General features: G+C 35.9%; 1 protein-coding gene across 1 annotated transcript in view; it reads left to right on the plus strand.

Moving 5' to 3' along the window:
• The window catches only part of blmh (bleomycin hydrolase), a 31,719-nt gene extending 15,321 nt beyond the window's left edge, over nt 1–16,398 (plus strand). The window contains exons 7-12 of the mRNA XM_073817998.1: nt 5,336–5,491; nt 5,574–5,732; nt 7,580–7,647; nt 7,733–7,850; nt 9,934–10,003; nt 16,107–16,398. Coding sequence (XP_073674099.1) covers nt 5,336–5,491; nt 5,574–5,732; nt 7,580–7,647; nt 7,733–7,850; nt 9,934–10,003; nt 16,107–16,255 — 720 coding nt within the window. The 3' untranslated portion in view covers nt 16,256–16,398. The remainder of the gene's footprint in view (nt 1–5,335; nt 5,492–5,573; nt 5,733–7,579; nt 7,648–7,732; nt 7,851–9,933; nt 10,004–16,106) is intronic.
• Nucleotides 16,399–16,677: the final 279 nt, after the last annotated feature.

Here is a 16,677-nt window from a genome sequence, read left to right on the forward strand (position 1 = left end):
CTATTCATCTGTCATAACTTAGTGTTTATTTGCTCATGCTAGAAGACATGTGAGTATGTATGTGCAGTTTTGTTGTTTTTTCTTGTTTTGTCACTGTTGTGGTTGTGGATAATTCTCTGCAAAGACATACTGCAATTCCCTTGTTGTCCTTTGTTTGTCAAAAAAGGGCCAAATGTGTTTCGTGCTTACACAAAAATTCAAGTTGATCAATCAAATGTATTTTTCAGTGGTTCACAGCCTCTAATGGGTCATCTGATCATGCTCTAAATTATATTTTGGCTTGTGTTGTGTCATTTCTGCCATGTAACGAATGCAAAAAAGCCAATTATTGACACGGCATCCTTTGTTGAACTTGGTTCTGTTTATTTCCATGCAAAGCAGTGTTAGAGAAGCAGATGCAAACAAACAAACAAAAATGATAGGATCAGCACTGTGGTCTCGGTGACGGAGTCTGGCAGTCGTATAGAAAAGCAATGTTTATGATGAAGATCTTGTAAACAGTTAGACGTACCTACCCACAGGCAGCTGGATTCGTGCCATGTTGCATCTTCATACATCCTGCCATTTGCATGGCTGATTGCTTGCACATGGATTACTTTGACGTGAGACGGCCTGCCAGAGTGTTGCTTTCCTTGTCAACAAACACCTATTTGGCATTTTTCATACCTGGAGCACCTTGTGCCCACACCCAGGAGCAGGTGCTTGTGATCTCAGATAAGCCAGTGTCTCAACTCACTGGAACGAGATGTGACGCATGTGGCTTTGGATAGGTCTGACCATGAGCGAACTGAACCTTCTTCACACCACTTCCAAACCATAAACTTTCTTTTGTTTTGTTAGTTTTATTATTGTTTTGTTTTTAGTTTTTTTTTTTTTTTAGTTTGTGTAATTTAAAAATTACTTTATTATACTTTTTTCTATTTTATTTATTTATTTGTATTAATTACTTTTTTTTCTATAGTTTTTTTCTATAGTTTTCTATAGTACTTGCATTTGTTTTTGTTTTCATTTTTATTCAGTTATATGTTTTGTTGTTTTAGTTTGAGTTTGTTTTGCCTATTTCTTTTATAATTAGATTTTTTTTTTCAGTTCTATAAGGGTCTTTAGTTAATTTTCTTTTAAGTTCTTCGTTGTGTAAGGCTTTATTTCAGAGTTTTTTATTTCATTTTTATTATACCATCTTTGTTTTGTTTTTGTTTCATGATGTTTTTTTTTTTTTTACTTTTTTTCTGTAATTTTTTTAATATAGTTCTGTGGGGCATTTAATTATTTTTTTTTATTTTGTTTTCATTTTTGTTTTAAGTTTTGTTTTAATTATTTTTTTGTTTTAGCTTGATTTTATTTTGCCTGTTTTTTTTGTCATTTTTGTATTTAGCTATGTAACGGATTTTTTTATGTTTTTCACTGTGAGGTTTTAATAATTTTTTTATTTATTTTATTTAGTTTTTTTGTTGTAGGTTTTATCATTTTAATTTTTTGTTTTTTTAATTTATATATATATATATATATATATATATATATATATATATTTTTTTTTTGTTTGTTTGTTTGTTTTGTTTTATTGGTTTCTTCAATTTGTTTTATTTTTTATTTAATTATTTTTGTTGTTCTAGTTTATTGCGTTATGTCTATATCTTTACTTGTATTTTTTTTTTATTTAGTTCTGTAAGAGTTTTCCCTTTATTTTTTTTTGCTTTTTATTTTATTTTTGTTTAATTTTCTTTATACATTTTTAGTTTTGTTAGGTTTTTATTTATTTTTTTAGTTTTTTTATTTTTATTTAATTTATCTGCTTTTTTGTTTTTATTTTGTTTTGCTTTTTTGTTGTGGTTTGTGTTATTTAGTTTGTTTTTGGTTGTAGTTTTTTTATTCTTGGTAATTTAATTTAGTTCTGTGGGGGGGCAAGTTTTTTTTAGCTTTATATTTTTATATTTTTAGTTGTAAGTTTTTTTTATTTCATTTTTTAATTTCATTTTATTGCTTTGTTTTATAGTTTTTAGATGATCTGTTTTGTTAGCTTTTTTACTGTTGCTATTAATAGGGTCAATGACACAGAATGGTCATAAGCCATGTCTGATCTCATAATGCCTGAATGAGCACCATAGCTCAATGTATCTTAGCATGCAGACTACCACAAGGCCACAGCTCTGACCCTTTGGAATAAACTGAAACATTTTCCTGTAACGTTACAAATGCTCTTGGCAACCTACTTCGGATATATATAAGAAAACCATGCACGTTTCAGATCAAAAGCCTATTGCTTATTCTATACATACAAGCTTGATTTTAGAATAATTGCATCCATACACCTTGCTCTTGTTAAGCTGCTCTGACTCAGATCCTGCATTTTTCAAAGTCAAGGCGTGACGGAACAGCCAGAGGAGATGAGATTTAGTGCTTTTGGACAAGACGTCTTGTTTTTCTTTAGCAAAAGATTTACATTGTGCTGTGGCATGCTCATCTTCCTGGCCTGTGAGCCAGCCGTTTATCCCTGGTTGTGCCTCTCAGCTCTTCCTGCTGCCCTGTGGCCACCCAGCCTCAGACAGGTGTTTCAATATTGACTCGCTGACTCCGTATTTACGTCACTGAGCCTCAGCCATTGTTTTGCGCGAGCGGCACTTTTCAACAGGCCAAAAAAAAAAACCGGGCGCCCGTGTTGTTTGGACGATCCTGTGAGTTTATCTAACCTGCCAAGGAGGAGAGAGGATATGAGAGCGTGCGACGCCGAGGCTGTTTGTGCGGTTGGAGCATCTGGGTCCAACGCCGGGTCAACAGGGAGGAAAGAGGGCTGGGCGCCGCCGGTATTTACTCTCCCTCTGGGAAGACTGGATAGAGAAAACAAACTTTAATGCTAAATGGTTTGCTTTCTGGGATAGGGCTAGAATAGGGTGAGAGAGAAGGTTGACTACTTGGAGGAAACCTCTTCTCTGAAACCTCATCTTAAGAGTAGAGTAAATTGACAAATCTGTCATTTATTTCCCCTTATGTTCTTCCAAAGCCTTCTGTGGAACACCAATGATATTTGTGAAAGTGGATGATTTATGTTGTCAAACTCCCTATAGGGTGAAAAAGCATCATGAAAAGTAGTCATTATGAGTCTTCCAAAGCTGTATAATAGCGTTGTGTGATTAAAATCTTTGTTCTGTGAATGTGTTGTCCAATTTTATTGAAATTGTAAATGTAAATACTCTTATCAATCAAAGGTTTTTAAACTATCTTCTGTGCGCCAAACCTGCATTTATTTGATCCAAAGTACAGTAAAATTTTGAAATAGTTTTAATATTTCAAATAACTGATTTCTATTTGAAAATATTTTAAAATGTAATTTCTTCTGTGATTTTAAAGCTGAATTTTTTTGCCTTATTACTCCAGTCACATAATCCTTCAGAAATCATTTTAATATTCTGATTTGCTGCTCAAAAAACATTAATTATTGTTGTTGAAAAGAGTTTTTTTCAAGTTTCTTTGATGAACAGAAAGTTCAGAAGAACAGCAATTTTCTGAAATAGAAATCGTTTGTAACATTATAATGTCTTTATCATCATCTGATTAATTTAAAGCATGCTTGCTAAATAAAAGTATTAATTTCTATAATTTCAATCAAAACTATACTGAATCTAAGCTTTTGAATTGTATAGTTAAGTGTATAATGTTACAAAAGCTTTTTATTTCAGATAAATGCTGATCTTTGGACCTTTCTATTCATTAAAGAATCCTGAAAAAATTTACTCAGCTATTATGTATTAAGTATTGATAATAAATGTTTCTTGAACAACAAATCATAATGCATATGCATAATACACATTTTAAAATGATTTCTGAAAGATCATGTGACACTGAAGACTGGAGTAATGATGCTGAAAATTTAGATTTGATCACAGGAATAAATTACATTTTAAAATATATTCCAATAGAAAACAGTTCATTTAAATAGTAAAAATATTACGGTTTTACTGTTTAGATTAAATAAATGCAAGCTTGGTGAGCAGAAGATACTTCTTTAAAAAAAAAAAAAATAATCTTACTGTTCAAAAACTTTTGATTGGTAGTGTATAAATTAAAATATTCTCATAAAATTCTTTGTCTTATTATTATTATTATTATTATTAATATTATTTGAGTTTTAGTGTGTAGGTTTAGTGTTTAGTTTTTTTTGTGTCATGAACAGACCCAAATTGTTTACATATTGTTTTTTTCCCATTTTTATTTTAGTCATTTTTTTATGCATTTGTATTTTATTAGTTATATAAGTTTTTTTGCCCTTTAATACTGTTTTTTTGTTTAGTTTTTTATAGGGAACATTAGAAAGAAATGTCAAAAGTGACCTTTTAGGATCAATTAAAATGTTTCCTTATACCATCTCAAAAAGTTTGTCATTATTCTCCAATTCTTTCTACTAAAATCTCCTACAAGCTTCCATTGCACTGCACAAGCGTCATTCTTTTTTTCACATCTCATGAGTAAATGTCTTTGGTGTATTATTTTTATTAAACTTTTATGGTGTTTTTTTGTCCTTTTTGGAGTTTGAGGGTATAATTCACCATCCGCTTTTGTTGGAATAAATCAGCTTTAAAATTCTGCAAAATGTCTTCTTTTTTGAGACAACATGAGGGTGAGTGAATACGTTTTCATTAGTCAGTGAACTATTCTTTAAAAAAAGCTTAGAGAGCCATAAATAATTCAAGTGTTTTTATATTCTATTGACTTTTCTGTGAAGTCCAGACAAATGAAATCTCATACAGTGTGAATAAAGTCAACTAGAAGTCAGTTTGTGTGGCGCATGTCTTTGTTGATCCACCTACTTGTATATGCCAAAAGAAAAAAGACAGACGCATCTTATCTGTCCAGTTTCTTGCCTTCCTGCCTGTGCGTTTGCGATTGACCAAGAAGTGCATATTATCAAGGTCAAGTTAATCTTGGCTACAAGAAATCCGCATTCTGATATGTAAAGCTCAGGTCGCGGTCAGGAGAGGGCAGGAAATGCCTGGGATTGGAGTAACAAAGGCTAAGTTCTGAGAACTAAAAACAGTTTGAGTTCAGAATAAAGACTACAGTCAAACATTGAACGCCTCACACACAGTGTTTGTGTTCTTAGTGCTCATCTCAGCTACATCCTGTCAAAGCCAGAGATTTCTCTTATGTGGTTTGTTTGGATTTCCCAGGTCTTAAGATATCCATATGTCATTCGTCTTTAGACTTCAAACATAACGTGAGCCTTCAGTCAATCATTTTTGAATTTGAATGCTTATTAGGAGCTGTAAAACTTGAGTTTCTGCTATGAACAAAAGTTTGGGAACAGTGTGATTTCATATATTCTTTCATTTAATGTCTTCAGGTGTTTCGAGTGGCCAGTGTTTGTCTAGGCAGTCCTCCAGACACCCTCTGTTGGGAATACCGGGACAAGGACAAGAACTTCCACCGCATGGGCCCGTTAACTCCTCTGGAGTTCTACACAAAGCACGTCAAGCCCCTCTATAATCTCCAGGACAAAGTAGGAGCAGCACAGGCCCTGTCAGCTTCAGCGTTATTGTCTGTTGCAGTCCTCACTTACAGATTGTGCAATTTCTATGCAGATTTGCCTCGTTAACGACCCTCGGCCCCAAAACCCCTATGGAAAGCTGTACAGTGTGGAGTTTCTGGGAAACATGGTGGCCGGCCGCAAAACGCTTTACAACAACCAGCCCATCGAGCTGCTCAAGAAAGCTGCTGCAGATTCCATCAAGAGTGGAGAGGTAAAACCAATTGGGTTTGATGGGTTGCCATTATAAAATAGGGTGGTTTAGGTTCATGTGATAAATAACTATAACCTTTTTGCACAATTATTCCCACATAAAAGAGACCGGTGAGGTTTGATAGTGATTGTTGAAGCCTGTAAATAAAATCTGTTACAAATGCAGCATTTTTTTAGTAGAAGCTGTATTGGCAATAGATTGAGAAAAGCTGTTTTATTCTCAGAATTTGAGAATGAATGTTTAAGAATGTTTCTTGAGCAGCAAACCAGCATTTTGTAGTGGAAGTTGTATAGAAAAATAACACTTAATATACCAAATGAATACTTCTGTTCAGGAAGGATGCATAAAATTGATCAAGAGTGACAGTAAATACATTTATAATGTTGCAAAATACTTCTATTTCAAATATACACCTTTCTTTTGAACTTCTATTCATCAAAGAGTCTAGAGAGTTTTCAACATTGATATGAATTAAAATCTTTCTTGAGCAGCAAGTTAGCATTTTGCAGTGGAATTTGTATTGGAAATCAGTTGAGAAGCTTTTTATTTTTCCTCAGAATTTGCTCAATTTTAGCTAAAAATATGAAAAAATCTAGATAAACCTCAGTAACTGAATAGCCTATTGGTGGACAGCTTGATCATTTTGTCTCCCATCCTGATATTTTACCAGCATGAGACTTAATGACCCTGTTTACACCACGAAGTTATAAACTATTCACATATTTGTGTCACTCTCTGAGGTTTGCATGCCTGTGTGTATTGTTTTGGCATGCAAACATTAAAAAATAGTTTTTTGCAATTTCTGTCTGGGATTTTGTTGTACATGTTGAGTCCTGACAATTTAACTAGCACAAAAAGACCATTGCAGAGAGAAAAACACGTAAGGATAGTTCACCCAAAAATGAAAATTCTGTCATTAATTACTTACTCATGTCTTCCAAACCCATAAGACTTGTTTTTTTCGACACTATGTGACTCTATAAAAAAAAAAAAAAAAAATTCTCCTCTCTTTCTCTATCCTCCCTCTCTAGCCTGTCTCCTATCTTTCTTGATCTTCCCCTTCGAGCCTGCACTCTTCTAACAATGCCTGATATATGGTATTTTTGAGCACTTCCTATGTTGATCTGCCTCCTTAGGATGAATCAATTGTTGTATTCCCACTTGTTAGTCTCTTTGGATAAAAGCGTCTGCTAAATGAATAAATGTAAATGTAATGTAAATGTTTATCTTCAGAAGGCAAATTAAGATATTTTTGATGAAATACGAGAGTGTTCTGACCCTCCATAGCTAGCAAGGGTCGTACCACGATCAATGCCGGAATGGTATCAAGAACATCAACAAAATAGTTTGACATCATAATTTTATGAAGCTACGAGATTACTTTTTGTATGCAAAAAAACGACTTTTATTCTCTCGAGGTGTTGTCTGTCGCCACGGCGCATGCTTTTCTCTGCTTGTAGACAAGCTGTTATTTTTGTGAGTTTTTTTTTTCCCATTTACAAAAAGTATGTAACTTCATAAAACTACGGTTGAAGCACTGATGTCACATAGACTATTTTCTCAATGTTCTTGGTACCTTTCTGCGCCTTGAATGTGGTAGGACCCTTGCTGTCTATGAAGGTTTTAGAAATCTCTTGGATTTCATCCAAAATATCCAAAATATGTTCTGAAGATGAACGAACGTCTTACAGGTTTGGAACGACATGAGGGTAAGTAATTAATGACAGAATTTTCATTTTTAGGTGAACTATCCCTTTAAGTTGGTAGACGACAATTTGGTTTGTGATAACAGAACCGCTGAAAGTGTATCAGTATGTCTGTATTAATTGGTGTGTTTCTGGCATCAGGCGGTGTGGTTCGGCTGTGACGTAGGCAAACATTTCCACAGCAAACTAGGCATCAATGACATGAATGTGTGAGTATTGCCTCTTTATTCTAGTTAAAAGGTACGACTTTTCTAAATGTGTTTATGACACTCAGGATTCTCTGTATTTTTATAGGTTTAACCATGACCTGGTGTTCGGCGTCTCAGTGAAAAACCTGTCTAAGGCAGAAAGGTTGATCTATGGAGATTCCATGATGACCCATGCCATGATTGTGACTGCCGTTACTGACAAGGTATTGAGAGAACAACACACTAAAACACATTGCTGAACATGCTTGTGTTGAATAGTACATACAGCTCAGCTAGTTATTTAAAGACCATTATATCGCATCGGTCATGACCCTGAATGCTCATTAACGGCACTTGCAGTCAGTGTGACCTGGAGTTTTCTTTTTCCCCTCTGCAGACATCCGGCCTGTTTAATTACAAGCAGTTTTGAGATTACTGTCTGTTTTTTTTCTCATAAATCACCATATGCATGAGAGTTCATTATTGTCTTCTCTGGCACCCGGTGGGCATCACTAGTGTATGTTTGCTGTAAAGCAAATGGCTTCTTCGGCCTGTTTTATTAATCAGTAAAGATAGCTCAAGTTTAAAGAGCAGCTAGACATTACCAGTGTTGGGAGTAACGCACTACAAGTAACGCGAGTTAAAGAATCAGTTACTTTTCTAAAGTAACGCATTACTTTTAAATTAACAAGAAAATATGTATTTATTTACTGGCAGCTCTCCTGTCCCATGTTGAGAGAAATCGTGAGTGAGGTGCAGAGACAGAGGCACTTCCATTAGTATGATGCTTAATTTAACTTTTGGTGTAAAAGGGCATGTAGAATTGCCAAAAATATGCATTAAATATGCATTTCTATATTTCTATACATGCAGTCTTTTAACGCAATACAGTAATGCGTTACTTTTAAAAGTAACTTTCCCCAACACTGGACATCACACAGTGTGAAATACAGAAAAATAATACGCAATACACCAAATCAATACTTCTGTTCAGCAAGCATGCATTAAAGGTTGTATCAGCGATTTCTAGCCTAAAACATAAAGTGTCAATTTCAGCTGACCTTTCTTCACGATCCGCTCGCTGCCTGCCCCATAAATTGTCTGTGAAAAAACCGCGTCTCTCTGGTCAGCCTAGGGTCCGAAATATGCCAAAAAAAACAATCGGCGCTATCAACTATTCCACAGATAAACAAACAGTGTTCCAACCAATCAGCGTCAGGGGTTTGGTGTTGTGGACTTTCCTACTGGTGCAGGGATGTGAGGGAGGCGGAGCGAAAGTCCACAACACCAAACCCCTGACGCTGATTGGTTGGAACACTGTTTGTTTATCTGTGGAAAGGTTGGTAGTGCCGATTGTTTTTTTGGCATATCTCGGACCCTAGGCTGACCAGAGAGACGCGTTTTTTTCACAGACAATTTATGGGGCAGGCAGCGAGCGGATCGTGAAGAAAGGTCAGCTGAAATTGACACTTTATGTTTCAGACTAGAAATCGCTGATACAACCTTTAAATTGATCAAAAGTGACAGTAAATGCATTTATAATACTTCTATTTCATATATACATTTTGGACGTTCTATTCATCAAAGAATCCAGAAAAAATTGTTTACACAAAAGTATTAAGTAGCACAACTGTTTTCAACATTGATAATAATAAAAATGTTTTTAGAGCAGCAAATCAGCATATTAGAATGATTTATAAAGGATCATGTGACACTAAAGACCAGAGTAATAATGCTGAAATTCAGCTTTGCCATCACTGAAATAAATGACATTTTAAATAGATTAAAATAGAAAATTATTTGTAATGTTGATCAAATAAATGCGGCTTGGCAAGCAATAAAGGCTTCTTTCAAAAACATAAAAATCGCACCGACCCAAAATATTTGACCTTTATGCAAATAAAGTCTAATTTTGTTCCAATAATTTGGTCATTTGAAGCAATAATTCTCCCAAAATTGATACTAACGCTCATGTCTTTCCAAACCTGTAAGACCTTTATTCATCTTCACAACACAAATTAAGATATTTTTGAATTGATTTTCTGACCCTGCATCTCACAACACTCACTACCTTTCTGGGCCTTGAATGTGGTAGTTGTGTTGCTGGCTATGTAGGATCAGAAAGCTGTCAGATTTCATCAAAAATATCTTAATTTGTGTTCTGAAGATGATCAAACATCATAATAGTGGTAATAGAACTAAAACCTTTCGGTTTGAGTCCACATCTCTATCCACTACACTATGATTGTCATGTGCATGGGATGGACTTTCACTCTCTGTTTCATCACTTTTGTCTCTTGTCCACAGAATGAAAAGGAGGGATGCTACGAGAAGTGGCGTGTGGAGAATTCGTGGGGAGATGACCGTGGGAATAAAGGTGAGAGGTTACCATCTGTCTGCCGCTTATATATGCTTTCTAATTTGCAGATATTTGGCTTTTGACATTGAATAATTCAATTTGCAGCAGGATTACCTCTTGGGGCTCTTTAGTCCGCTGTTCAATGACTTAATTTAACTCTTGTCTGAAAACACCAGGAGTCGGATATTTGATTTAGCATGGGGTCTGTGTTGGGCCTCTCTGGATTGAGAGGTTTAGAGCATGCTGTGTGTGTTATTCGGGCCGGGCACATCTGTAGACCCGCTCACAGCTGGACCTCATGTCCATACCCACTGTCTTATTTAAAACAGACGCTACATCGAGGAGCTGTTTAATTAGCTTTGGCTGCCTGGAGAAAGAGAGAGTGTGTGCACACGCACACATTGTCGTTTTCTTTCCGCTTCCATAGACCTGAATTCCTCAGAAGATTATAAAGGTATTTTGGCCTGCTCGTTTTTTTTTTTGTTTTTTTTTTTGTGGAAAATGATTCCTTGCAGATTGCTTCATCTGTGCATTAAAAAGTTCAAAGTTTGCCTTAAAGGTGAAGCGTGTCGTTTTTTCCATGTTAAAATACTTTTTCCTTTTGTTGGTTTTATGAGATGCGAATGGATTCAAAGTTAGACTTCCTCAAAATGTGTAAATGCTGTGGTTCTGTGGTGTTTCTAAGGCAAGCTTTGCTATTTCTGTTGCACATATACTAATGTTCAAAAGGTTTGTTGACAGTACATTTTCATACAGGTACATTATAATGTTGTGATGCTGAAATTTACTTGTAGAATGTAAAATTATAAATGTAATATATTACGCAGTAAGCAACTCTAAAATATACATGAGAGTCAGTTGGTACTACATTACTATAATATTGAAAGTTAAATTAACTAATTTGTATACAGTTGCTAAAAGAACAGTATATAAACTATAATGAATATGTTATATGGTGAATATATTTAGCAAAATGCTCCTCTCTAGAGTTCATTTTTCTAGCTGACTAACGAATTTTTGCTCACTGAATATGTTTTTTTCTGTGGTAAATGTGACGTTACGTGACAAGCTCTTATATTGACGTCTTTGTGCGGTTGAAACACTGCAATTACAGATTTCTGTAAGTTGTACTCTCTTTTAAAATACCTTCTAATGGTTATTCATGTTTATTTTGTGCAGTAACTTGTAGTAAAGCGGAAAAGGTCAGTTCACGTTCTGATTCTTTAACCTAGGCAATACAGCGACCTGTTACTCCACATTAAACAGCATTTATTGTTTGAATACTATAATAAAATGGTCATATTTTGAAATCTAAGACTTTGTTCATATCAAAAGTAACAAAGCACAGAGCGTATAGGTGTGAGAACAGATGAGAATCGATTAAAATTGAGAAATCAGTATTTTTACCCAACCTTACTAGCAATCACCAGAACATCCACCTGATGATCCACCTTTAACACACTAATTTTCATAGTAACATCTGTGTTGTAAAAATATCAGCCTTACAGCACACATTGTATTAATAAATGATGAATCGCATCTAATCACAGCTGTTTATGAAATCACAATGTCACAGCTACACATAAATCAGCACTTTTTGTGGTTTTCCAGCAACGTTGTTTGACAGCCAGACGAGGAGGGGAATTAGAAAAATGTGTTGTTGAGGTCAAAGGGGTTAAGGGCTCTCAAATTGGTCATAACAGTTGTTTCCCCTGAAGATTAGACAGTAATGTGATATACTCAGGAGGCCCGGGTTGACGTTCTAGAGGAATACAGGCTTCAGGCTTGCAAGATTGATTATTTCTGCCTCATTCTGGCCTTTTTTTGCATATTGTGGCACGAACAAGAGGTTGAAGATGGACAATTGTGTAACCGATTTTGACAAGAGTATTTATAATGCGGTCAAAAGCTCACTGGAGGCCATGAAGCTGGTTGATTTTATGGCTGTAGAAGTGGAGTGATGAATAGAGAGATAAATATTCCCTCAGATGCTTTGTGCCTCCCTGGAATGGATGATTTTTATTACAGACACAAAGACTGTTAGCTGCTCAAATAAGTGATGTATTCTAGCAAAAATCAGTTTGTTTCTTCAGATTCAGAACTGTTTGTCTCTGAGGCTTCTCTCAGCCTCATTATAGGGATAGTTCACCCAAAAATGAAAATTCAGTCATTCATTACTCACCCTCATGTCATTCCAAACCCATCAGACCCGTAAGAAACTGTTGAATAAAGCTGTTTTTTTTTTCTTTGCACACAAAAAGTATTCTTGTATGATGTTCTTACTACCTTTCTGCGAGTAGTAGTTGCGTTGCTGTCTACACAAAGTCAGAAAGCTGTCAGATTTCATCAAAAATATCTTGTGTTCTGAACATGAATGAAGGTCTTATGGGTTTGGAACAACAGAAATTTCATTTTTGGGTAAACTATTCTTTTAAAAGTCTGTTCTCATCCAAAAACAATGCCCCATTTGTACATACTCACACTTTGATAACCAAAGCATTGAGCTGAAGTACGGATGCACAGAAATCCAACATGGAAATCCAAGCTCTACTGCTTCATTTGTTCTCGGTATATTCTTCTCTGTTTCACTAGGCGTTCGATGACCCGGTTTGATTCGTCTTGGTCAACCGGTCGTGTCCCAGGAACGAACGCTGTGTGAAATAAACCTTATCGTCATCTACTTCCTGCTTTGAAGGGCAAAACATTCCTGATGTCAAGTTTTTGTACTTTCTTTAAGCAATTAAGAAAGGAACTCCCTTTATCGGGAGCCACCGTCAGACGTGACTGGATCCTGACACACCCTGAATGAAAAATATTGTTTAAATGTGTTTGCTTGTTTTAAAATCAAACCTTTTCGGTTTTGAGAGGTTAGACGGGCAATCTAGACAAGGTGTGGCTCGTTCCCTCTATGTGAACAATAGAGAACATGCGGTGCTAATGGGATCAGGATTTCATTTGACATCAGATTTGGCAGCGTTAAACACTGTTTGCTGTTAAAGTTTTACTCGCAAATCTAATCAGATTTCAGTGTGACGAAAAATCCAATCTCACGAGGTGGGCGCTAAATCAGACATCTCTCAGGCCTAGACTTTATAAAGCGCAATATATTGCTTAAAGGATTCGTTCACTCCAGAATTACAAATTCCTAATAATTTACTCACCCCCATGTTCATCTCTTCTCTTCAGTTGTAGAGAAATTAAGGTTTTTAAGCAAAACATTTCAGAATTTTTCTCCATATAGTGGACTTCAATGGGAGCCAAAGAGTTGAAGGTCCAAATTGCAGTTTTGCTGCAGCTTTAAAGGGCTACATGACCCCAGCCGAGAAATAAGGGTCTTGTCTAGTGAAACATTGAACATAAAACATTTTCTATACTTCTTAACCACAAATGCTCATCTTGCTCTAGCTCTGCATCCACGATGCACATTATAGGTGGAAGTACTGTTACATACTGATTACTTAATGCACAAACTCATACACCGTGTCCTAACTACCTAGATTCCAGGGACATTATTAAAACTACATACTGAGTAATTGATAGGGATGGGCAATATGGGCTTAAAAATGTATCATGATCATTTTAGGTATTTATTGCGATAACGATGTCAATGACGATAATTCAAGGAATCCTGTTTCTTAAGAGAAAAGTATTATCTTGACTATTTTTACCCAGAAATGGGGTATTGAGCATTACTGAGAAAACACATAATGTAATGTTTAATTCATACTGGAAGCCAGAGGGTGCCATTGCGCAGGAACTACACATATACATAGCAAAAGTAATTGCACTGACGATGTTCCAGGAAATCGCTAATCCAGTCAGTGTTGCGAAGTCCGAGGGAATTGGGCTACTTCACACCACAGATTGTTTTCATGTCCGCGCGTTGAAGCGACCCTAGTAACGTAATAATTTAGCTCCTGGAATTCTAAATTTACAAGAGAAACCCCACCACAAAACATGTATTTGACCCCCCTCGAAACGCAATTGGGCTAGTTTTGAGTAGCAGTTGAGCGGGTTTTGTTGTCTATTGGTGAACTGTCAACAAAATTTTAGCCATGGCAATATTAGTATGTAGCATATCAATTTCTATCACAAGACTGATTTCTGACAAATAGTCGTCATTAGATTAGGAGAACTGACAGGGATCATATTTATACTTTTACATTTAGCTGTTTAATCTGCTGTTAGTTTTAAGTCCGTATTCACAGACTATAGCCTGCCCTGCTATAATGAATGTGTGTCAAAGTGGTAAAAAACACTAGCATTAACGTTAACTGTTGTCGTTACTTTGATGGATTCAGTAGCGAACTTGAAGTGACACTTTTCTATGAAAAAAAAGCTCCTTATTTCAGCTTCTTTTTTTTTTTTTTTTTTTTTGCTGCCGCCATCCTCCCACGTATGTCACCCAACACGCCTTCTTGCACGAGAAAAAAATCCACTGCATTTGGCGCTGCTTGTATCTGAACGCAACCATAGCCTCTCACATGATAGCAGGGAAAGGCACAGCCAATCAAAATATTCATATGTGTTTTGGGGGCGGGAGAACTCAATGTTGACAGCGCGATTTTTTTTTTTTTTTTTAAGTGGATTAAATTATTGGTGGGGACATTTCAATGGTCGGAGGGTATTGGTGGGGACACATCCCCTACGTCCACCCTAAATCTACTCCCCTGATCACTGTAGCTGAACTAAACGCAGATAAAGAAATTGTACCTGAGGAAACTTAAAGACAATAAACATACAATTGCTACAATATATGGTTCTTCAAGCACTCTTGGCTATTTATATAAGGATAAAGTATATTTATAATGCAATGCTAATCAACATAGCTTTTATAATACTATAAATAGTATGATTTCTGCACTTAAATTTCAGACACTTAATTTAGATAAAAATCATGTCAATAAATTGTCTTTGTTGGACAACAGGTTTGTAAATGGGCTCATACACATGCAAAACTGTATCGCACACTACTTTAGTACATTTATTCAAGGCTCAGACTGATTTTTGTTGCACTGTAACAGCACTGATCAAACAAGTTTCAGATTGTAGAAGGAGCTCCTAGTTTAGCAATATACTACTCCTCAGTTTCACATCTGCCTTTCGCTATGTCACTCCACACTGTTGCACACAGAAATATGTCACCAATTAGACTTTATCGTTATTATCACGGAAAGACAAATTCTTATTGTGAGGAGAATTTTAAATCGCACAGATAACGCCCATCTCTAGTGACTAATACCATCTTTGTCATGGAAAACACTTGTCGGTTCGTATAGAGTTCGCAGTTTTAACATATACGTTTGCTTAAACATGTTGTTGCTTTCAGTATGGCTATAAATGTCACACAATATGAAATTCAAACTTACATTAGACACTTTTAACATTGAGTAAAGGACATAATCAGTACCTGAAATTATAATTGCCATAGTTTGTATGTTGTTGCTGTTCAAGCCATGATGACGGAGAAATAAATAGAAATTTTGCGTGTTGCCGTCACATCCAGTTAGGACAAACACTCCAATTAAAATGGAAAAGTTACCTTTTGTCACGTCACACGTTGCATATAGTTAGGATATGGTGATAGACGTGCATTGCAGAGCTAGTGCAAGATGAGCATTTGTGGTTAAAAGTATATACATTTTTCTTTTTTTTAGAAAATGGCTGATCATTTCGCTAGATAAGACCCTTATTACTTAGCTGGGATTGTGTAGAGCCTTTTGAAGCTGCATTGAAACTGTAATTTGGAACTTCAACCTGTTGATTCCCATTAAAGTCCACTATATGGAGAAAAATCCTGCAATGTTTTCCTCAAAATCCTGAATTTCTTTTTGACTAAAGAAAGAAAGACATAAACATCTTGAATGACAATGGGGTAAGTAAATTATCATAAATTTTAAATTCAGGAGTGGACTAATCTGCTACTACTGTACGTTTAATTAGCATATTGGGCTTTGTTCAAACCTAGTGAGCCAAGCTGAAGTTTCTCATAAGAGCTTGTGCTGCGGCAAATTAAATGGTGTTCCACTCCTCTGTCCCGCTATCTTTCTTTTGCTCATCTCTCATTTTACCCGTTTATCTCTGTCTGTTGTCCGTGCCTCATCTCTGCCTCTTCCTGCAGGATATCTGATCATGACAGACGAGTGGTTCTCTGAGTATGTGTACGAGGTGGTGGTGGATAAGAAATTACTCTCTCCTGAAGTGCTGGACGTCATGCAGCAGGACCCCGTCGTCCTACCAGCTTGGGACCCCATGGGAGCACTGGCATAACCACGGGAGCCGAAGGCACTGGTCTTAGCCTTGATTCCTTCTTGACTCCACCTCCAACTGGTTTTTACCTCTCCTACCCTCTCTCACAAAAAGCCTACTCTAGGTATAAAAATAAAGTTTTTTTGCCTCTTTTTTTATTATCACTGGAGTCTGAGTGTCGAATCATTTCAATGCGTAATTCACTTAGTAGCATTTCTGATTTAATCAGCGTTGAAATTTGAATTCTGGCATCTTTGAGATGTATACACTGCTATTCAAAAGTTTGGTGTTAGGTAGTACATAAACCAACAACTATTGGGTTATGTACTACAATTTCATTACACTAGCATCCTAAGTGCAACGGTCACCACCAACAGACGGGATTATTTCAGATCCCATTGGAAGACTTTCAGCGCAGCATATGTTAAATCATGGCTTGAGAT

Source organism: Garra rufa, chromosome 14, assembly GCF_049309525.1.
Source record: "Garra rufa chromosome 14, GarRuf1.0, whole genome shotgun sequence".
In the NCBI taxonomy this organism is placed as follows: Eukaryota; Metazoa; Chordata; class Actinopteri; order Cypriniformes; family Cyprinidae; genus Garra; species Garra rufa.